This window comes from Coturnix japonica, chromosome 2 (genome assembly GCF_054131305.1).
Source record: "Coturnix japonica strain WE chromosome 2, WE-NBRP24, whole genome shotgun sequence".
Classification (NCBI taxonomy): domain Eukaryota; kingdom Metazoa; phylum Chordata; class Aves; order Galliformes; family Phasianidae; genus Coturnix; species Coturnix japonica.
Genome location: NC_140664.1, coordinates 112,661,518 through 112,686,198, shown reverse-complemented (window position 1 = coordinate 112,686,198; position 24,681 = coordinate 112,661,518). Strand labels below are relative to the sequence as shown.

Sequence of the window (24,681 nt, the reverse complement as noted above, 5' to 3'; positions counted from 1 at the left end):
ACTACATCTCCCAGGGAACAACACGATAGGTCACGGGACCTGGACTCTATATTAACTCTGTCGCAGAACAGACTGACGTCTTTCGAGTTCTGGCGTTCAGGGGAGTGTGTGGGAGCCTTCAGCCGTTCGCCTAGATTTACAGTAGGCCTCTCGGTTACGGGACTCATTCTCTCTCCTATTTTGCTTGATTCGTTAGCTCAATTTTCAATTATATTGTATTATATTGTGTTATCCTGTATTTCGATATAGTATTTAGTAAATAAGTGTGCCTCCTTAGATCGTTGCCGCTGTTTTCTTTTCCTAATTAACTTTTTCTTTTCGGCCTAGGGCCCCTCCGGGGCCCACGGCCCCTGTCACGGACGCAGGTGGATTTTTAGTTCAAACCGTGACAAGTTAACAACAAAGAAGAATGTGAAGTGTCATTCAATAAATTTCAGTGCAGTTGGAACTAAGAAACATTGTTGATTTCATAGTTTTGACTTTGTTATTTTTTCACATTCTAATGTCATTTTTTCCCCCACATTTGTGTGCTCTGGAATAATTTAGAAATAGCTAGTGGACTCATCGAGCCTCTCAGGTGATATCCTGAAGTAATCATAGGGTCATTTAAAGACTTATCTTCTATATACAATGTCATTATTTTTTCTGTGGTCAAATGTCCCACAAACCTGCAGGGCTTAATATAATTTGAAGCAGGTTTAGTCCTGTCGACTACCAGCTTAGATTTTGAATTAAATCTTAAAAGTTATAGAGCGCCTTTACGAAAACAGTCCCCAAGTATTACATATAAATGGATATCAGTAATCATGACACTATGTTTTCCTGCAGTACCTACTTAAAATCCATCTTTATTTCTCTCTCTCTTTTTTTTCACCTTACTATTGTCTTTTGATTTTCTATTCAGTGATCAAAACCTGTATGCTGCTGAGAAACACTGAATCCATTTTCCTGTACCTCTTGGAAAGCACTCAGCATTTCTCAAGGTTAGACTCACGGTTAAAATCATCACAGCTGAGACTTGTTTCTAATTTTAGGTGTGACACCGTATTTTATGATGTGACCATGTTTGCAAGAAAGAGGTTAGAACAACAATCATATCTTTAGCCATGTATTTAGTATAAAAGCAACAAATGATGAGGTGATTTTGCTGGAATGTTGTCGTCCTATTCACAAAAACAAAAGAAATAAAGCTAAAAAACTTCTGCAATAAAAGTTGCAGAAAAATGATACGGTATTTCTTTAATATCTATCAAATATGGAAAACAAGTAGAGAAAAAATCAATGCCTGTCTTGATGGAGGGTTTACTGCTGATGCTCTTTTCAAGATCTCTACCAGTGTATTTATAGAGCTCATAGAAGAGATGTCAGAGCTGAAGACTGTAATATGTTGTAGGTGTGACCTAACCTAGTTCATGGAATACCTCTAACATTAGCTCACAATGGTTATTTTAAGTTTTTCTTTTAATATAACCTAGTAATTTCTTTGCTTTTTTATTTTTATTTTGCTTGATGGGTGTAAGGCACCTGTAAACATCAGGGTAGAATGTCTTGGTAGAATGACAGACCTCACTTTTGCTATTGTTACTTCTAGAAAGTTTGTTCCATCATGAAAACAGACTGAGTCACTGACAGGAACTATTTTTAAAATTCCTCTGCTGCCATTACGTCTTCTTTTTGAGTAGCTCAGTATCCTTCTGTTTGGCATAATGCTTGATAATATTTATCAATGTTCAACTAATGAAGGAGGACTGGTGCCAATCTTGCAGACACAAAGACAACACGTTTTGTGAAATTGGTTCAGTCATATTTGATTTAAGGCCAAGCAAGTCTGTAATATGCTTCAAAATAGTTTTCTGTTGTTTCCATAGCACCATCCATGTGCACTGTTCTTCAAATAAGGAATATGAAAGTTTCTCCTATTTCCCATCTTCTCTGCATGTGAACGTACATTTGAAATGAAAACCTGAAAATTTAGTAACTCACTGACACAGAAGTGTCAAAGCAGGAAGTATGTGACCGAAATGTATGTGGTCTGTACAACATGGTGCAGATTGAGGGCCAAACAAGACTGATGAAAGGGTGGTTGTGACTTCACAGGCACTGGCCAGGTGATAGCCAAAAGGTATACAGAACTGGATAAGTTAGCAATGTTACTAAGCTGCCTTACGCCGTTGCAAGGCAAGCAGAAGAAAGTATCCATAGAAAGCTAAAGAAATACTCGAAATTTGGACATTCTTTGTTTTTGTTTTGTTTTGTTTGGCTTTTTAAATAGATCCTAGACATATTCATAAAGCTTTGCTGTATGCTCTGCAAGCTCTTTCTGTTTGGTGAAGTTGATCATATGCTTTTAAGTCATTGTATCTTGGTCAGCCTCAGACTGAAAAACAATGTGGTTTTTCCCAAATTGCCATTTTTCTGTGTTTGTTTTTTAGCAAGCTTCCAAGTTCCATAGTAACTATCCCTCTTCTGCCACCACCTCACCTTCCTACTCCTCCTCCGTTTCTATTCAGGATGCAACTCCATTTATGCTGCACTGTGGGAAAACAGTGTTTTCTCTTGCAAAATAAAAAGCCTACCTTTATTTAATGTTGATCAAAAGTAGGGTTTCATACTCTTTGTTTTCTCTATAATAAAGGAAAAAACTGGCTCTAGATTATCTCTAGAGAGATAATTACAAATAATGAACACTAAGTATATAAACCTCATAGTATGTTTTCAGTGTCCTTTTATCAGGTTTGAAATGCTGAGTCTCTGTTATCAGAAAATGAAGCTTATTCTAAATGTTGTCTATCCATTGACATTACACTGAGATATAATATAAAAAAGTTGAAGTCTAAGTTGCCTCTGTTACTTGAATAGGTGGTAAAACTTTAAAAACATATAAAGAACAAAACACTATTAGGATGTAAGAGACCTGATATTAGCAGCAACAAAACTTAAAGCATGATGTGAGGTGATTTAAGAATGCTTACAACCACCGACATCCTCTCCAAAAAAATGGAATAAGAAATGGCAAAAGTGACTGAGATTGAAGTACTCTTTGAATATGGGAACTGAAAGGAAAAAATGTCAGTAGTTAAGAAAACAATTCTGAAGCATCTCTCTGGACTAAAGAAAGATGAAAGCTTGCAAACACAATAAGAAAACAAGTGGTAAAGAACACATTTCGAATCATATTTGATGAAGAATGTTCAGGCTGTGAATAAAGGTAATAAAGAAATTGCAGGGCATGATGTGTATTACAGGATCAAAGAGAAGAGAGTAACTTGTGAAATACGGAGATAAATATAGGCAGAAGAAGATTAAAACAGAGAATTAGTGATCAGAAGCTTCTGGGAAGAGAGATTGTGGAGGGCTCTTTATATAAATTGTAGAAAGCAAAAAGGAGAGAAAACAATAAAAGAGAGAGACATTTATTTATGTATGAAAGGAATGAGAGACCTGATAAACACTTGACGTTAGCTGTTCTTTGAGAAGTGCTTTGCATTTCCTTTTTGACTTCAGCACACCAAGATTATAGCAGTTAAAACCCTGTGAAACGAAGTCTGAATTAATGAGTTTGGAATAAATATGACTCTTAATGATTGTGGGGTGTTTTCTTAGCTTGTCGCAGGTCACTGGAAGAGCTTTTCTTGCAGAAGCAGGCAGGCGGAGATTCCATCTCAGGGCCCACAGAAGAAGAGGAAAGTATCTCTGAGGTGGTAGCAGTCATAGCAGGAGTACAATTACTGCACAAAGCTGTAGCCTCTTAGTTTATCTCCTGGAGGGTATTTTACATATATCAGCACAACAAAGAGGCCTCTTCCAAATCATTTTTTTGAGCCTGGGTGGAATTACTTAGCGTAATTTCCACAGAAATTCAGATGTGGAAGAAAAGAATATTGTCTGGTAATGTCAGTGGTTTCCTGAGCATATCAGTTCAATTCCTTGTAATGGCTGAACGAGGAGAATTTTAAGCTAGCTGTTCACAGAAGAGCAGACAGGTATTTGAAGAGAATAGCACAGAAAAAAATGTCAAAACTGTGTTTTGTCTGATCTTTTTCTAAGTGAACCATGGAGAGAGTCAATATTTCAGTGGTGAATGGAATATGGAGTTAAAAGAGGAGAGCAGGAAAGTCAGTTATCTGCACTAATTGAAGAGAGAATAACAGCAATAAAGGAAATATATAGCCAAAATGGTCATCACCTACTAATTTGTTCTTTAAAAATACCATCCTTTTTGGTGGGAATAATAAACAATGAAGGAGAGGATTACAGTTGCAAATGTGGACCCCCAACAATACAAGACTGTTTTTTTCTCATCTGTTTAAAAAAACAAATCCAAGAGAAATATTTTCCCTTCTTTGCAACTGAGGTTTCCAGAATCATGGAGGAGGTACAAAGAGGACTGGCTAGTTTAATGTTTAGGAGAGCAGAGGCAGCGTATCCTGGTCAATCATTGTTCAAATATCCTCATGCCAAAAATAGCCTGTGAACGAGCAGCCTGGGCAAGCTCTGAGCCGAGGATGAAATAAATGGAGCAGGTGTATGAGCACAGCTTCAGCTGAATGGAGAAAAAAGTCCTGCAGCTGATCTCATTAATTTATCAATTCAAAGACAGAAATGTTTGTCCAAAAGTGTTTTTAGGGTTTTTTTTTTTTTAAGCTATTATTTTGAGCTAAAGTAAACAATTTTTGCTTCCACATCAGGCATTTAGTGTGTACATTAGTGAGATGGCTCGCTTGCCACAACAACTGTTGCTAAGCTGTCTTGTTTCTCTTTGTGAATGGAAATATCTCTAAGTCATAAACCTGGGAACCCAGAGAGAGGAGAAATTTTGTTAGCTGAGATTCTTTGCAAGCTGCAATGTTCTGTTTACAAAACTGCTTCAAATCTTCTGAGGCGAAGGGCAAGTTAACCAAACACAAGTGAAAACAAAAAAACAGTTGTAAGAATGAAAGAAAGCGTGAGCCTTTTGTGCTTGTCTCTGAGGAACAAATCAGCTCCTTGTGTGATTTTGGGAAATCATGTGCAATTTTATTATGGTAATGATCAGCTATCTGAAAAACTAGAGGCTTTAAAAGGCATTGTATGTCATCAGTTGTAAACAGAGCCTTCCCAGTTCCCTGTAGAAGAATGCAGGTTTCCAGTTTCTAGCTGTCAGGGTGCTGTAGAAGTATTTAGACAAAAATAATTTGGCCTGAAGAATGGATGTATTCTCTTCTTATGCAATGTTTGAGCACCCTGAAAAGATTCATCCCCCAGGTAGTAATGTGAAATGCACCTCTGCTTGTTCCCAGCTGGCAGATGGGGACCTGAAATACCAAGAGTGTGTGGAATCTCTAATCACTGCAAAGCTGTGTCTGGAGATTTCAGCTCAAGAAGTCTAAATCCTGAGTGCCCTAACAAACAGCTAAAACTTATTATTTTTAAAATATTCAATGACTGTCTCCCTGAGCTCTTTTATCACATGTATGATAAATGCATAGATGTGCAAAACTTCACAACGTTTTTATCAGTGTTACCATAGGAGAATTAGGAAACTATAAACATCAATAACAACAAATCAAACAAAAAAAATCACAAGGGGATTTTATGTTCTTAGTACTTCCTTTCTATGTGTAAATGAAATTCCTTGTCAGTACTGCCAAATGAAGACTGCTGCAGGTCTTACTTTCTGCCAGTGAAGAATTGCATTGCTTCAGGTAAAGAGACTAATGTTTCCGTGTCAAATATGGAAACGGATCACCTATGTCAGAAATAGATTATTGGCTCCACGTGATGCTGAACAGCATGAAGCACATTCAGGCTGGTTGGTTTTATTCTGTATGAAATCATGCAGTGACACTGTACTTTCAAATAGAACAAGGATTCAGTGCTCTTTCAGATTGGATAGAATAATGCCATACTTTGTATCCAAAATTAATATTTTAAAACTGTTTCATTAATTGCAAGTGTGGCCCAAATCAGTTCACGTCAAGTCTGTGTGTAAAGCAGAAAAACAAATTATAAGCATTATTGTACCATTTTTCTCTTGCATAGGACAAACATAAGTACAAAGCTTAGCAGTGTAGATTGATCAAGCAATAAAGATTGTTTAGCCTTGTTCAGGCTTTCCAATGACACCAGAAGTCCGGAACTTCCCTTTGTCCTGTCAGTGCACAGTGGTTTACTCTGACTGAGTGCTGCCTTCTCTAGGACAGCAAAATTGAGAACTGCTGGGGGATATGGGGACTGGACTGAGGAGTCAAGACTAAGCCTTAAGTTTAGTCTGAAATTTTATGAATAGTAAAGGCATGAGCAAATGTAGGAGCTGTAAACATTACTAAACAGAATACATGACCAGAAAACCAAGAGTTTGTACTGTATAGAATCTAATTGAAGTATGCTGTTGATTTCAAAGGAGACCTATATTACTTAGTAAAATAACATATTTTAGGTTTGTACCATCACAACTAAAACTTGTCAGGAAATTCTTAAGCATTTGTTTATGGACTTTTCTTTCCTATATTATTCAAAATACTTCTGCTGTTGACTTTGTGCCTGTCTTTAAATTACAGAGTTTGGGTGGCCAGTTATGTTGATCTTATATATATTTACTTGGAAGTATAGGTGTTCTGTGAATTATCAATGTCTTTAAGATGCAAATCCTCTTAAACCCCTGTCATGCCTCTTGTGGACTGAGCATTAGTATAGATAGTATAGTGCTGTCAGAAGTACTTTGAATTTCTGTCACTGTGCTTGTGGCTTGATGAGAAGGAGGAACTGATGGTGATAGAAAAGGTCTTGCTTTTTTCATTTGTGCCTATGGGGGCTTGCTTTTATTTCTTCTATTTCTTGTGATTTGGGGGCTGTATTGAAAAACCAATCTGGTTTCTTTTAGAATTAGAGAGCAAATAAACTTAAAACCTTGTTGTTCTGGACAACGACAGGAGAGGAACAGGAGCATATGGGGATGTCCTTATCATGATGTTGCTGGTGAAACTTCTGCCCATCCAGACAAACATCATTCTTATGTGGATCAGCGGTACACTGAGACCGTAGAAGATGATTTGATTTAGACTTTCCCTTAATGGCTTATTTAGTAGCACACATATTCTAAATAAGAGCATTTGTTCTGGAGAAATAGCTGCTCTCTGATTCCTGTGCTGCACAAAGATCATTCAGTGCAGTCATTCATGGTTGCAGGTCACTACAGGGGATAAGTTGATATCAGAGGTCAGGTGACTGACTCAGTACCTTCCTTCTCTCCTCCCATAGGACACACAAAAAGCCTTAGCATCCTGTCACAAGGTCATGATCTTTAGAGCAGAAGATGAAGCAGCGTAAAACAACAGAGTACCACAAAAATTGTTTGAGAAATGGAAGCAGTTACCAACCCTACTGGTTGATGGTACGGGGATGAATAACTTGGCAGACAAAAAGCAAAACAAAACAAAAACCAGCCCTAGATGGAAGTCACAGTACTGTAAAAGAGCGACTGGATGAGATATTTCTATTGGCAACCATCCTAGAATGTTTCTAGTCTGAAATTCTTGTTGGTAGGTATGCCTTGGAGATTTCCCTTTGCAAATATAGCTAGATGCTCAGCTCTCCAACTCATTCATTTTCTGATGGGTCCCAGAATAACATGCTGCCTATCTGAATTGCTGGAGGCTTTCTGCTTCATCTGAGAGAACACTAAATGAGCAAAAGCAAATGTAATGATTTAGTTCCCAAGTCAATAAAATACTCAATCATCACATGTTTTGAGCTAGATACTTGTTTATATACCTTTCAGCTTTAATCTCCTGTTTGTGTCAGTGTATATTCATGCTTATATTTGAGCTGTAATGTGTGATACCAGTGGCTTAAAGTATGTTGTATAACTTTAGATTTTTATACACATACACAAGATCTATACATCAGGCATCTTCAGAAAAAAACATACTTTATTCACCTGTAAATACTGATTGAAAGATAATGTTGTGATTAGATAGCTTGTAGTAACATTTACTTTGAAGCTGTCTAAATAAAACTGGCTCTGCTGTATCACTTAAAGTAAATTATTCCTTAAATGTAATATTTTTGTATAGTACAAAATGTCTTTGTTTAGAATGGTGATCAAATTAATACAATAAAGCATAATAATGCTGCTTTTAGAAGCATTCCTGCTGGCAATTAAAAAGGGAAAAGTAAATTTTGACCAAATATAAGCCTGTTTCATCACACTGGTGATTTATTCATGGATTTTTTTCAGCAATTATTGTTACAGTACATTTATTTTTGGTTAAGGTGGTGCCCAAATTTACCACACTCGTCAGATTATACATAAACAAACTGATAGTCTTTGTTATTTTCTGGTTATTTTAGTTATTTTTTAAAGTTATTTTAGTTATTTTTATCTTCTGAGACATAGTGAGCTTCCTTACTCACAGCAAATAGAACATTTGCAAACGGTGTGTGCACATTTTTGTTGTCGGAGTGTTTGGTCTCCATTGTTTTAAGCTTTGGGTTTCCAGTGGAATTCTGACAGAGATAAGGACAGGACCTGGAGAGCGTTACTGAATCTAAAGACAGAATATGAGTCCAGATGCTTTGTTAGTTTGTTTTCTTTCTTTGTTGGTTTTCTTATTCTGGACATGGTCCACATATAATGCCAACTCCTTTGAAGAATTTAGCTTTTGTTTCTTCTTACTTTTAGCCCAAACTATCACTTTTTTACAATATGCTTTTGTAAGCTGCTGAAAGTGTGCTTAGTTTTTCACAGACTAATGGCAACAATTTAGCTGCATTCATTTCACACTATAAAGATTATTACAAACTATGTGGAAATGTTCTTAGCAGTTTTTGTTTACCTGTTTTAACAAGGGTCTAGAAATGAAGTACAGTCATGGCATAGACAGGCCACGTCATCTGTGACTGACTGCTTACATGAGTGGAGACTTGTAAGAGTTTAGAATCTCTGATCCATTGATTGAAAAGCTTTGTTTTTCCTGCTCTTATCAAGTATCTTGTCATCCTGCTCTCTTCAGTACCAACTGACAGATAGGAAGTGCTGCTTCATGACATTCATAAAGCTATGCTATTTTTAGGAAGGCCTCAAATCCAAGTTTGATTCTACATTCTGACCTCACAGAGGCTTAAGCTCCTTTTGAATATTCTGCTGTCTCTGCTGGTGGCACTGAGATTCCAGCAAGTTATCTTTGTATTAATTCATTCATTTTCAGAATACCCTTTTCCAGAAGATTGGAGTGAAATACATGTGCTTCAACTTCTGATTCGATATAAGTACACCTATCAGTATTGAATATAATGGGGATGTTATCTGCACATGGATTCAGTGTGTTATTCCAAATGCCTCATGTCTTCAGTGGAAACAATTAGTTCTGTCCTGTGCTTTTATTATATTTTCTTAGCTACTGCACAGCGGTTGGAGACCTAGATTTATTTGGCAGCTTTTTGTGAACCTTTCCTAAAAAAATTGTGGAGCTTGGAAGCAGCCTCATCCCTTTGTCCTACAGAGCATTAGCATTAGCACTCGCTCCCAAGCTGAAGCCAGAGAGAGGCAGATGAGGGATGCATGGAAGCAGCAGCTGCAGCTGCCCACATCTGCCTGCCAAGCAGCGAGCTTGCAGAGTGCTTGCTGTATGCTTCCTCTGTCTGTTTCATCCCTTCTATGGGACAGACTGCCTGACAAATTGAGGGTTGTATTATTTAGCTAGATGAACCCGAAGTATGGATAAAAACCTACTTTAGACTGATTTTGGCCTCAGCAACAACCCATTAGGTAAGTTTATTCATATAAACTGGAAAAATACTCAGGCTTGTTACAGGTTTTAGCACAATCATAGTTTATTATGAAGGCATTTTCAATTACAGTATGTAGCTGCATTAAGATTTTCAAAAGACTTTACTTACTTGGAAGAAGTTAAAATTAGTTGAAATGTGTTATATTTTTATTTTCAAAATTATTATACCTTTCGATTATTAAACCTTTTTCAATTGTATTTTGAATTCTATTTATAGCTTATGCATTTGTTGACTTCATGACAAAATGAGGATCATATCTCTCTCCTCAGGAGAAATCCTGGTTCCACTGTAGTCAGGCAAAACAATTACAGTTCATCCACTAAAGTCACAGTTTAATCTTTTAGCATTGCCCCAAATTCACTGGCACAGTAAAAACAGCTCCCAAACTGGTGTATCAATGTTTTGGTAAAATATACGATGCAGATCAGTTCCTAAGCAGAATTAATGATGAGGGAGAAAGACCAAAACTCGATCTGGGGTCACTGAAAGATCTGGCAACAGCAGGAGAGAACAAGAACTGGGCTTAGCTTTGTCCTCATCTGACTAACCAGAAGGGCTGCATGTGGTTTCATAACAGCATTATTGACAACCATGAGACGTGACCTTTTCCTAGCACAGTAGCAGTCAGTTTGTTACGGCTCTCACAGGCATGCTTGTGCGTATAACACTGCATCACCTTCATGTGCATCAGAGTTATGAGGTGAAGGCTGGGTTAGCTGGGACAGGAAGAAGATGTGAGCATCTTGGCATCTTGGCTAAATTCCTTGGCCAGACAAAGAGAGGCCTTTTGGTGCTTTGTTTACAATATTGTTTTCTTGGCTAAGATTCCAATGTTTTACAGTTGCAGTTCCCCACCTATACTCATTGTTTGATATTTAACAAAAACTCACTGAAGTACTTCAAAATTTATCAGCTGAATTTTGGGTTGTTGTCTCAACCTACACAGGAGGCTTGATGGTGTGGTGGAAGCATGTTATGTAAAAGCCACATCGCTCCTCAGCTCTCAGCAAATCCTAGCCTGAGTATGAAGAAAATAATAATGCCCTTATCTTGAGATCTCCTTATTTGACTTAAAACTTTGAATACCAAAACCAAGCAAGCAGATTGTTGGGTATTTTGGGTTCTTTTTTTTCAAAGATATATAATTTGATTCAAGAGAGAATGAACTGAACTGAGCTACTCTTGTAAAAAAAAATTATCAAATTTTATAGGAAAAGAAGTATTTCTATAAGACAAGCAAAGAATAGAGAAAGGGAAAGAAAAGGAACTGAAAGAAAAAAGAACATACCTCTGGTTTTTTAGGAACATGTGATTTAAAAGAAAAAGCTTTTGGATGTGGGAAAAATTACTCTATTTAGTTCTTATTAATCCTATTACTTAATCTACAATTTGTACTAATTCAAAGTAGGCACCCTGGTGATCACCAGCTCTGATCTGTTTGCTTACAGAGGTGTTAGAACTTTCTTTCTGGAGTCACAGGTACTATAGAACTCCTGTATGTGTTCTGCAGTGCTTTTAAAACATTTTTAAAATGAGTGTCCACTTCCAGCTTGGATTTTTGCTAAACTCTCGGTTCTTAAAATAAAGAACATTTGATTCCCCAAATGGACATAGTATCTTAGGTCTTAGAGTTTCTTCTTTCTAATCATTTCATAAACCTAGTTTATTCTTGCAGCATATCCATCCTCAGTTTGTCAGTACTTTTCACTATCTGTACTGCAAAAAATTAGAGTGAGTTTATATATCCAATTATTCTATTAGCCTTTTTGATCATGGTGTCATTTTAAGTTGGCCATCTTCTTCTCTGACCCTAAATTCTTTGCTATAGTCACTGGTTTTCACAGTACAGTTCTCTGAATGGCAATCATGGCCTACATTTCTTGGCTTAAAACCAAAAAAGCACTTAAGCTCATGCATGTATTATGGGCTAAAGATATTGTTCATCCTGGTTCTTGAGCAACTTCAGTCTTGAGGAATAATTCTCTGTGCTCATTTCTGTTGAGCTGAACTGTGCAAAATGCTCGCGTTGTTTGCTCAGTATATGTGCAACAGGCTTGAAATGCCTGAAGTACATTGAATATATTGCAGTCTGTTACAGGTTATGTGCTCCGGGGCTGCTTGACATTTGTCTATTCAAGTGTGTGTCCAGAGCAGCTACATGTCAGACTCAGCGCATGTACACACGTGTCTAAGAAAACTGGGCATAAACATAGCAGGCCTGGTAAATCTCATATTGTGTATGTCTGCTTGCCTCATTTGTGGCATAAAAGAGGCACAGTGCTTTGCTGATCTGAAGGATTCGTTTGTCAATACGTGATGTTGCTTTTGGCTATGTGGCTCGTATTGTTTGTGTGCAATTTACCTTAATCTTGCCACAGAAATTTTAGGTTTTTGTTCCAACGAATAACAGTGTCAGTAGAATAACTGAATTACGTATGTATTTCCTATCTTTAATATCATTTATTTTCATCTTTGTCTGTGTTTTTTTCTTTTAATTATTTGAGCTTTGTGATTCAAGAGAGTACGCTTGAATTTTTGAAGCACTTAAGCTTGTGCTTAACTTGAGCCTGGTGCTTATAATCAAGCACGTGTTGCTTGAGGTCTTGTTCTGAATTTAGGACTTAATTTTCAGTAGACTTACTTATTTATGTGAATGGAAAGGCATATTTTAAGAGGAGGAAAAGTGACAGGTAATCAGCAGAAAGGAAAGCTAGTTCCAAAAGCCCTTAGCTCATTTACATGTGAAAGCTGAGCGGCTCTCTATTGCAGTAAGGGGAGAGGGCAAGCACCCATGCATTTACCTAGGGCAGCACTTCTTATTCTCAAAACTTTATGAAGTTTTATTCTCCCATTGTTTGCCACGAAATCCCCTGAAGCTACAGATATGCCTTTCTTTGTCCCAGGAAATTCCTTTGAAGCTTGAATTGAGCTTAAGATGCTTAGAACCACCGTTTTCTCCTCAACTGAAAAATGCCCCTCACGTAGATTCAGCGCACTGTGAAGGAAAAGCAACATGCGTTCCTGCACAGGCAACACCAAAGGCTTGCTATACAAAATACTCACTGCAGACATCCTTGCACTGCAGCTTTCCAACCAATCCATGTGGATTGAATGATTCATCTTTGCTCTCCCAGGTCTCAGAATGTGGTGCCTTCTTGCCAGGAGGGAGTTAAAACAGGGTGCTTGAGCAGCTCCATTGGTTTCTTTCCGCTCCCAAACCATCTGCTTCTGCTATCTGCTTCCTGATAATTAGATATACAAATATTAGTTAGGAACTGTTTTGGTTGCAGGGATTAGAAATCAAAATTTCAGTACTGAAGTAGGCCAGACTTAATATTACCCATACAAACTTAATTTAGTTAGCACTTGATCATGCATTGTTTCATGTTGATGCATGGTATTACTTGATGCTTTGTCCTTGAGTAATTGCCTGAATTAAAAAAGACTGAAGGACAACTGAATGGGACATCTACAAGAAATGCATGTATCCTAACTTAAGTATGTGAATAAAGAACAGATAGTATCTCTTAATTTTGTATGTAATATTTATATGCTACAATGCAGCAATACAGCAGAAGAATAAATGTAAGAATTCCTTTATAAATAAGAACACTGCCAAAGCTGAAACTACAGTATGAATATTAATGAAGGCTGTGCTTCAGATGAATGTTAGTGATAAATGAGGTGTGCTAAAAACAAACACTAATGTATTGTTTGTACTTAATGAGGAAAGTAGGAGCAGAAAAGTGCTGCTTAATTATAATGGTGCTGAGTTAATAATGGAGTAGAAATCCTAGCTTCTCCTAATTTGAGCACTTAATTTCTTGGTCTTAATGTTGCAGTGATGTTGTTTCCCAGTATAATTTCCTTACATTTATTTGTTTTTAACAACTCAGAAGGAAAACAAGAGAGAGACATTGTGAACCCCCTGTAATGCGATCTCAGTGCTACTTAACATGCCCTACATTTTCCATAAAGGTGCTGATTGCATTTAGAGTCACCTCAGCAGTGCAATCACATTAACAGTTTACTCTTCCCTCTAGTGTCATTAAAGTTCTCTAAGTTTAGGACATGCATTTGAAAAATAAATAAATAAATAAAAGACGTCATGTTCCTCTATGAACTTTACCTTATAAACATGCATAGCTTCAGAAATAAAAACCAAGTTTTGACCAGACACAAACCCTTTCTCCTTCCCCTGTGGGACTCTAAAGGATCTTTTTAAAGCCATGTGATCATACAGTTGATGACTGGGCTGACTCAGCAAAGTGCTTACTCCATGTTTAAATTCTACTGCAATCCATAGAATTTAAGCGTGTGCTTAAATATGTTGAAGAAGGATGGATTTACACAAGGGTTTTAAAGCAAGCATGTAACAAAGAGATTTTCGTAAGTAGGCCCGTAATACACTGAAGCATTTCAAAAGTATTCAGACTGTAAATGTCACCTTTGAGGTGACTGCCTTCATGAGTGAATTTTTTAGATATAGTTTATATGTGTAATCTCAAATATAAAACAATACAGCAGTCACTGTGGTCTATGGATTAGCTAACACTGTATGTTATGTTGGTTATTTTAAAATATGCATGCCAAAATTAAGAATTCTTGCAGTGAAATGTCTGAATGTAAATTTTCTACTCTTGAAAATAGTTTACTTCTTTTTAGTCACTGACATATTTAAAGTCAGTCAGAACTGTGAAAGCTATGTAAATAAATACAACCACATACACAGGAACTTAGAAACACATATAGATACCTAATGACAGTCTCCCACACTCCAGAATTTTCTGTATTATGGCTTGTTTTTTACTTATTTGTGTGGTGTTTCCCTGTAATACAAGACTTGTGGTACTGAATCACTAAATAGGGTTGCATTCTGGTTGGCTCAAGGTCATAAGCAATTTCATTTTTTTTAAATTTACCTTTTTCTATTGAAAGCTTTTTCTTTGTTAGGTAAAGTTTCTATTTCTGATGGTGCTCACCCTTGCACTTGTTTGACATCTTCTGCCCTATACATAAAACATTTGGATATTCTTGTTTTCAAGAGATAAAAGAGCATATACATTCTTAGCTCTCTCAGTTCAGGTTATCATTTTCCTAATGTGATTAGAGGCTGGAGCATCTCCAGCATGAATGGGATTGTGGGAGTCTAAGCAGCGCTCCTGAAACACCATGGATGAAGTGGAGTGAACAGCTTTCCTGGGAATGAACTGGAGTTGTTGATTACTGAGTAGTCTCAATCCAAGCTAGTTTTCTAGCACTGGCTCTGAGGCCGTTATGGGCATTACTTTAAATGTTTGTGATATCAAGTTGCCAGCTGTCAATATGACCTGATATGCATGCTACGCAACCACTGGCTTGCATTGTAACACCCTACTTGCTGCTGCCACCTTTGTCCTTTCCGCTTTGCAGAGCAGGGTTTATGGTACCTGCAGAGCTCTCCTGTTTTTGCAAGAGTCCTCCTGTCCCCTTTGCCTTTCATGTGACAGCACTCATTAAAGTGTGGTATAGGAAGTTCACATTTGTGTATGTTGTAAACTGGGTGAGGAGGAAAGATGAGGAGAGATGAGCATTGATCAGCGCTAGGTGATAACTTGAGGATCCTGTAGGGAAAATCCCATTGTCAGCTGCTGCAGTCTTTCTCCATTTGTCCAAGGAACAGATCCTAATCCCTGACAAGGACTAGATTATTTTGCATATGGAGAAATAAAGCGGTTGCAACAAAGGGAGGAGTCTGGAACCATGGACCTCCTAGGTGACGTAAAGTCTCCAAATATTGTAGCAAGGTCAAGGTATTTTGTCACTGAGCATCTTTTCTTCAATAATCAGAACTGTGACAAGTTAAGAAAAAAAATATTGCCCTCCACTGCAATCTCTTGTATGAGTTAAGCAGCAGACAGCCAATTCTTGGCTGAAAGGCAGAACTGAGCTTCAAGTGTTAGACAGCATCCTTGTGTCTTTGAGAACAAGAAGTGCTCGAGGTAGTTCAGGACTTGATGGATTTCTGGAAATCACTGGGACAACCTTTCATTGAATTCCTGATCCCAGTGAATGATCCTGTTCCTGTTACCATTCTCACTCCCCCAGAGCAGGGATGGGGAAGTGGCACAGAATTGTGGCATGTGTGACCTGTGTAGCAAACACCTTATGGCAAAGCAGGGCTCAGAGAGATCAAGTATCATTTGTAACAGTGAAATGAAACTTTGCTGATCTGCATGTAGGTGAAATAATCAGAAAACAAGACATGCAACTTTTGAAATATCTTTAGAAAAATGAAACTAATATAGCATGAGAGAAGCCTGCCAAGACATAGAGCAGCATGATGTTTTCAGTCTGATCTGCAAACGCTGCCATTCTGAAACTACATCACCTCATCAAAGGGAGAGAGACGTAGTACAAATTGCCTAATGCTGCTAAAGATAAGTGAGAGCTGCTCAGCCCCTCTCCACATTTTAAGTAAGCCGTCAGAATGGTGCATAGTAGGCAGGCATGTCGAATATGCTGTGCCACAACTGGTGCCTTACTATAAGCATTATACCAGGCGTGCTAAATATGGAACCACCGCTTATAGCCGACAGCACCCACCCAGCTCCCCATTAGCACGCCCCATGCCTGCCGCTCGCCCCCAGCCCGCCGGCCTGGCTCACCCAGCCCAGCAGGCCGTGGTCCTACTGCCCGGCCCGAGGGCTGCCGAAATAGCCCCGCGGGGCTGCTCTGCGTGGGCGCGGCAGAAACCACGTTGCGAGCGAGAGCTTCAGTGCTATTTTAGAAACATTTCTTTTTTTTTTTTTTTTTTTTTTTTTTCCCCTTGCTTCTCACCAAATGCTGCCGGGGGAGGGGAGAGGAGGGCAGGGAGCGAGGAGCTCTTGTGCCCTGTTGCTCGCCCACCCACCCGCTCTCCTCCTCACAGAAATAGGCTTGGCAACGGGAAAGGGTTAATTACGCTCGAGGACGAGGGAGGATTGCAGTTTGAAAGACAGCGACTGGACAGCTGTGTTTGCTGTGGTATTTTTAAATGCATTAATGCAGGCTCCAATCACCCGGCTGCGCTTGACCTATTTTTGGCTCAGGCCAGCCATTGTTCTATTTCTGCCGCCTCTGGGCCACGCTGTTGTTGATTCAAATGCAAATGAGTTGTCACTGCCCAGGCCAACTCCGGCAGCCGGACTTGGGGACGGCCGGGGGAGAGCAGCGTGGTGGGGGGACCGCAGCTGGACCCCGGGGATCGGTTCCCGTTGGGTGCTTGTGCTTAGTGTGAAGCTGTGTTTCCCCACGCTCACTGCCAGAAAGCACCGAGATACTTCTTTGATTCTTCGTCCACCTGCTGTTGACTCCCAGAGCACAACTGGTCAAACTCTGAGGCGCGCAGCCCAGCAGGCGCTTCTTACCCTCTCACTGCTGTGTAAAGTGGATTTTGACTTTTGTCTCCTAATAGATACTTGGTTCAAACGCGTAAACATTTCTATTTACTGAAGTGTACTGTCTGACGAGCCCGGCTGGAGGAGGTAGGACTGCAGAGGGTCGTGGCTGATTCCCCTGTGCAAGTGCCGTGATGAATCTCTCATGTAGCTGAAGTGCAGACTGGTTGGAATATGCTGCAGACAATTTACGAGAGTGAATCGTGTTTTTCCTCAGATGGTGTTTCTGGACGTGAACAGCTCTTGGCTCAGCAAAGAATGCACAGCATGATCAGCTCAGGTAAGAGACAGCTCAGCACCTCAGCCTTCCCTGCCTACACCATGACTTACTGAGAAAATACAGCCCGTCACAACAAGAAAACACCCCTCCTTTAAAGAACTGATGTATTTTTGTGGGCTTTATGTAAGTTGTTAAATAATTCTCTCTTATCACAGTATGTCAGATACTAACTATTGCATACGTGCAGAGTTTGTCTCCTTCAGCCTCCTGCTTTCCAAAATGCTAACAACTCAAATATAGTTGGCATTTCCTTTTCTTTTTTTTTTTTTTCTTTTTTCTTTTTTCCCATTTGTTTTGTTTTGTGAGTGCAAAATGGGGCTTATGGTATGAGCTTATTCACAGAGAGAATTTCAGCAGCAGCCTGGATCAGAAAGCTGCCGTTACAGCCCACCACAGGCAGTTCTTTTCCTATGTCATTTTGTAAACAGGATTTGGTCTTCTTGTGAGTTTCCTTTTCTCAAGTTTACACGCAGAGAGATTTTTAATTAAACCTGTTCTGTTTTCATTGTGAGGTTACTTCAAAAAGAATGCTCGTAAAGCAAGACAGTCTCTTATATATGCATGGCTTATCTTGCTACTTTAGAAAATATTTTGGAACCTGGCAATAGTCAGAGGTAATGAATCACTGAAATGTAAATTGGATGTATTTTTAATGAAGGTATTTCAAAGCTGCTCTTATGGAATGCTGGACATTTCTGCATGTATTTCAAGCTCTTCTTGGTTTTTTTTTTTTTTTTTTTGTTTCTTTTTTAAATTTTTCTGCTAGTTGTTTTTGAGACATGAGGGCAATGTCTTAAGGATGAATTAAGCCAAAATGACTGCAGCTATTCAGAAGAAACTTCATTTTACAGAGGCTAAAATTTGAAATCTCATGTTACTTTTTCCTCTTCTCTATCATGCTGTGAATTAAGCTGCTCTGTATATTTTCAATCCTAGGTTTCTTACTTTGTTTTTCATAAAGTTGGCTTTACAGTCTGCCTATAAGTAGAATGCAATGTGAATTGTTTACATGTATGATAGTATTAGTTTATTCCCCCCTTTTCTTCCCTTTTTCGTATCTTTGTTTTTAGCAAAATCTGCAGTGTTTCCTACCTTGTAAGCACAAATACACGTGTAGATCATAGATCTCTTCAGATATTCTCTGTTTTGGTACACCTGTTGAGCTTGTGTTTGTTTGCTTCTTCTACAAACCTGTTTATTTTCCTGCTTTTACAGAAGGAGAACATTGACTTTTAGTGCTTCTTTATGAAATACAGCTGAAGAGTAGGCTTACGGTTTCAGATATTAAAATAAACTCTGAATGACTGTGTCAAAAGGCAACATTTTTTCTTGTTAGGAAAGAATTTAATGTTTTTAAACCTTATGATTAGTGTTACTCAGTACAAAAAATCATAAAATCTCATAATAATTACAGAATGAAGGAGTCAGTGAGATATTGAAGAGGTAGTAAGTGCCCATTAAAATAATTGTGAATATCTAAAGGGAATGAAGCCATCAAGGTTGTGGTATTTAACTTTGAGGATTTTTCTTTTCCTTTATAGAGCTGCTGGGTTAATTTGTTTCCTTATGGATCTCTCAAAGAATTTACTGTTACTCTTAGAATACATTTTGAACTGGGGTTGCAGCTCCTTTGTCAAGGACAGGAATCAGGTGAAAGAGTTGTTTACAAATATGGGCAATGAAACTCGAGCTGAGAAAGTGTAAAAAAGCAGGATGTTCTCTGAAAGTGTTGCAGTTCTGCAAACTTTTGTGTTAACTTACTCTTCAAGAATGGTTTTTTTCCTGAACAGCTCAGCAAGTGTCCAGTGCTTTCCTACTAGTCAGAGATGAGACTGACTGCTTCACCTTCCCTCCTATAGTCTTTTAATACTGTCTCAAGTTGAAGGTATCTATACACCAGTAAAAATCTATCCTTTTTTAAAGTTCGCTGTGACAACTTGTAACCACCAAGGAATGTTGTTCAAGGAATATCAATTTTCTCATTTCAAACACAAGAGAAGGAGGTAATTTTCTGTAAGTTTATAGCTTTGAGTTTTTCCTCAGTGGAGACAAGAATGTCATGTAATATTTGATTTTTAGCTGATACTACCTTAGACCTCTATAACATATATAAATTTCCTCTGTAGCACCAAGTAAAATAGAGTTTTTACTTTATTATTATTATTTTTTTAACACAGTCAAAAGTTAAACATCAAAGTAAAAGATGTTTAAATATATACTCTGAAAAGCACAAAACGTTCTATGGTGTTGCTGTTGGCCTTTGAGATACACAGCTAGACCACAAGTAGTTGATATTGTACATAGTCTGTAGTTTAATTCATGTCTCACAAGACCACAAAGTCTGGTGCTGCTGTCAGTTACCTTCAGTTCATTTGAGATCAGAGTCTTGCAGAATCAGGCTTGATAACTTTTTATGTATTGTCTCTATACTGCATGCATACAGGGGAGAAAGGAATAACCAGATCATGACTATGTCATCTAGTAATTGTAGTAACTAAAACCAGCCACCTGATTTTTGCTAAAATCTTTGTACGGATTAAAAAGTTGTGCATATTCGTGAAGTCTCGGAATAAGCACAATTTATGTTGTCAGTGGGTGCGGTGGGCATGTATTACACAACTCTAAATTTAAACTGACTGGAGTCATCCCCAAAGAGGACCTATAGAGTTGGCACTAGAAACATATTTGCAAACCAGTGTCTAAGATATTTCTGACAATAGCAGGCATACCAAATGCTTCTGTCATGTAAAAGCAGTTCTTCTGGTATTCCCTCAATTACTGCTTTGCCTGTCTGTCTCCATCCCTGCTTGTAAATCATACTATGAATGAGATTATCTGGATAGTTACCAATCAAAAGTCTAATTATGAATGGAGCAATCTAGATAGGCACTGACTCAAGAAGCTGTGTAATTTGCAAACACCTACACCTTATTGCAGAGAGCTGTTTCAGCTATCTTGAGAAGACTGTACTGGATACTCCCATATGGTACTGTTGCTCTAAAATGCAGCAGTATGAACCGTGCATCTTTAAGAAAATGATGCTGATGCATTCTTATTTGATACTATAATTATTTTAGTTTCAAGGTAATTTAAAAAAAAAACCAACACAACAAAACTAACAAAAACCAACCTGAGTCTAAATCTCTTGTGTAGATATAGCTCTGATATTTCTTTAATTTTACCCCAAATGTCACAATTGCCGTATGTGCAATGCCAAAACAGGCTCTAGGTCTCTCATTCTACCACAGTATGTTTCATAAACTATAACCCCTTGAAAAAATAAGCCTTTGGTCCAGCATCGTCCTTGGCAGGAATCATTCATGTGTGGCAGATAAATAACCGATGGATTACTACATTAATCAAGTATATTTCATTTGCATGAAGGAGAAGAAGCACCCTACCCAGCTATGGCATTTGCAGATGTGCAACTTTAAGGAGTAATGCCAACATTATTAACCTCTGGTGATTAAACATACCTTGATGTTTTTCCAAAGGGTATGGTTGCTTCATTCACCATATTTTGACAAGTACCCTTGCACTGGCCTTTCTGAATTCTGCCTCAACATTTATTGGGTAAGACACACTCTACCTCCTGCCCAAAGCAGCAGTGTTGAAAAATCAAGAGTTAAGGGAGATCTTGAGCTTAAACCCTTGGCTTGTCACTTAGCTGACAGGTGACCCGAGTGAGTTACATAATACTGCTGATGTCAGCTTCCTCTTCTGTGAAATGGGGAAAATAATACCTGTCAGGCTCAGAAATCTTTGGAACAAAACTGTTCTAAAGGGAATATAACAATTCAGAATGATTTATTTGATTGAATGTCCCTTGAGGTGTTCAGGATCAGGTTGGATGGGGCCCTGGGCAACCTGGTCTAGTACCAGATCTGGAGGTTGGTGGCCCTGCCGTGTCAGGGGGGTTGGAATTTGATGATCTCTGGGACCCCTTCCAAGCTAAGCCATCCCGTGATTCTGTGATTCAGTCAAACTTGCAAGATACTTATGATTTCACAAATGGATTAAGTTAATGTACTTGTGGTATTTTATTTTCTGCACTGACCAGAAAATTCAAGCTGTGTCTTTTGAAAGTAAATGGCAGAATGGGTGCTTGTGTGGATCAAGTTGTATGTGGGTTGGCGGGTCTTTTTTAGCTGTTTTTTCTCAGTAAACCATGTTGTACAAAATTTATCTCATGTGTTGTGTTTATGGTGTGACAGCATAACCACACATGCATGTATGTATATGTGCATTTATATTGCCATCAGGGTATATTCTTTGATATCTGTTGTCCCTTTATTTCTGACCAAATAAAACTGTCACCCACTCAACTGGCCTTGTGGAGAAACTGCAAAAAGCAAATTCATTTAAAGGTTGTTTTTATTGTTGTTTTTGTTGTTTTTCTGGAGCACATAAAAATTGAAAATCTTGAAATCTTTGCAAGTTTAAATCAGAGAGCACAAATTTATTTACAGATAAAACCTGTCTTAAATATGTGCTATATCAGGCAATAACTCTTTGGAGTGAGGGGAGATAACAGAGGATAATGTTTTACTTTATGATTTTCTTTAGAGTAATGAAAAAATGGTGTGAAACAGCTCAATTCAGGGAAGATCTAGGCAACAGTCAGGAGAGACTGTTTTCAGTGCCTCTCAAAAGCCAGGCAGAAAAAGAGCTAGTTCTTCATAGGAGCTGAAGTATTTGGGTTCTTTGTCATCGGAGAGCATGTCTTAGCCTTAACAATTAAAGCAGTGAGAAGAGCAGTGCAGGCCTTGTGTGGTGACGGTCTCACTGACTTGGGGTGAAGGCATTGCTAAATCACATGTGCAGGACAAGACACTGATGAATACAGACCAATGTTGCCAATTTATGTGTCCTCTAATGCTGCCATGTTGCCTTTTTAAAATTTTTATTCTCCCTTATGTCCCAGCTTCTGGAATCACGTGATGGTTACCTGACAATCTTACTTTGCATTAGAAGGTATATTTCTATATTGTGGAAAGGGACTGGAACAAGAGTTTCAAAGTAAATGATTTACAAGAATAGCAAGCCATGAAAGCTGGAAAATAAGTAAAATCATTCTGCATTTATTTTTATAAACTCTTTGGCCTTCTTTACTGATATCGTTAGTCACTGCATGTAATACAGAAGTTCACTAGCACTGGCACTAGAACAGCAGCTCCCTTCTCTTTGATGTGTTGAGCTAAATCACTTGTAAAAGACTTATTTTTACTTTAGCTGTTTATTGTTTTAGCTGTTCACCTTTCTTACATATACTGCTTTGCCCTTTGCTCAAAAGCATGTGTTTTCAGCTGGTATTTCCTTGTGTAAAGCTGTGTACAGAAGATATTCACCTCATTAAAATTAGCATTGGATCTCAGGAACATTTGTAACTGCTCTTACTAACAGAGCTATAATCAGACTTTTATTTCTATAACAACTGCCCAGCCCCTTTCTTTTGCACAGCGTTTGCAGAAGATGCAGGAGCTATGAGAAAGCAGAATTCTTATAGCTGGTTTGCAAACATTCATCACTCCTCCTGCATATATTTGCACATATGCTTATGTACATGGTGATTCAGGTTTTAGCGTGGACGATGGGCAAGTCTTCAGGTGTGACTGCACTTTAACCTTTCTGAACTACTGTTTTGTTTTTATATGATGGGTGCAATCCAAAATATTCTATGAAAACTGGCTGGCAGATACTGTTGTTGAATGCATGAAAATCTGAAATGCCCCGTTCTGTGGATCTCTTTCACAGGCTGACTCCTCTGGGTCAGTTATTCTTAGCCTGGTTATTTTCATCTTATGGCATTACAGGTCTAAGATTAGCCTGTTAGGCGTTATCATGCCATCTGAGTTACCTCCTAATATAACTGTACACCGGAATGATTATTTATAGATGGAGCATTCTGTCATTTTTGCTTTATTTCTGGTAGTTTAAATAAAGAAGAGCAACATTCAAGAAAAACCACAGATTCCTTCCTGCTGCCAAAACAACATGACAACTGCCTGCAAAGGGGCAAGGATATTGTTTCAAATGTGTGCTTGCAGCAGGTCCAACATCCTTTTTATCTCCTCTACTTCTACTAAAAAGAGGTACCTGGGGTAGCGCTCTGGTCCCCAGAGGAGGGAGCATGGGGCAGGATTGCTGCCCAGCCGTGCAGGGGACGGGCTTGTGGCTGGTGATGAGAACAAGGATATCCAGGATCTATTTTTAGGGGCTGGCACTGTCAAGCTCCATGTTCAGCATGAACATATCACATATGCACACAGCTCCTCCAAAATGGACCCTTCTCGTTTTGTTACGTAAAAGCAGTGCCTGCTGTTTAATTAGCCTTCTAAATGCGTTTCACGGACATAACAGGAAGCTTTGGCAAACTGACATGTTTTTAGCAAACCATTCTTCATGGCTGCTTCACAAACAAATCTGCTAGAAAACCTTAATCCTAAAGCAGAGTTGTCATTCAAAAACATGTTAAGGCACATTCTCCCCTCAGGAAGTTTACTGCAATCTTAGTGGCTGTAACTAGGAGCAAGTTTTCAGTAACAGTTTGATAAAAAGAAAGACAAATAAGAAAGTGGCAGATTGTCAGCTAGGTGTCGGTGCAACCTTTGAGTATATTTGAAGCTGGCCAGTTCTGAAACAGTGAAATGTTAATAGATTAATAAACTCCATCTTTTGCTTTTTCACTCTTCGCCTCTACATAAGTGTCATATTTCTCTTTGTGCACATTCTGAATATAATCAGGAGGCAGTTAGTCTGTTTTGCTTCAAAATGTTTCTGGTGTAAAAAGCATGCAAAGGCAGTAGAAGCCTTTATGTGGTTGAAAGATGTGGTGATAGTTTAACTCTCCTCTTGCATAATAAGCAGCTCCTTTAGTTTTGTCATACTAGCAGTTCTGTACATTACTATAACGGTACTTTGGCATTTAGTATGATCTGAGCACAGCCAATACATCTGCTTTATTAGCTTTGTGTCTCCTAGTTGCAAACTCCTTCTTGCTTCTGGAGTGTACAAATATGACAAGAGCTCCAAGAATTCAAGCCCTTTGTTGATGACTGTGCTTGAAATGCAGGAGGCTCAGTGCTAATGGTAACACATTCCTTCTAGTAATGAAACTGAGTATCATCAAAGAGAGACAGGAGGGAGAAAGGAATGAATTCTTTTAAAATGCCAATTTTATAAATCATGTTTTTACAGTCAGAGATTATTGTT

At 38.4% G+C, this 24,681-nt stretch overlaps 1 protein-coding gene across 16 annotated transcripts in view; it reads left to right on the top strand.

The window, feature by feature from the left end:
• HDAC9 (histone deacetylase 9) overlaps window positions 1-24,681 on the top strand; it is a 445,991-nt gene that overhangs the window by 167,513 nt on the left and 253,797 nt on the right. For 6 of the 16 annotated variants that reach the window (XM_015853723.3, XM_085538528.1, XM_085538527.1 and 3 more), the window contains one exon: window positions 17,407-17,469. The exons of 2 other annotated variants lie outside the window; for them this stretch is intronic. In XM_015853723.3, coding sequence (XP_015709209.2) covers window positions 17,407-17,469 — 63 coding nt within the window. 8 more of the 16 variants (XM_015853725.3, XM_085538534.1, XM_015853726.3 and 5 more) reach the window with 7 other exon arrangements.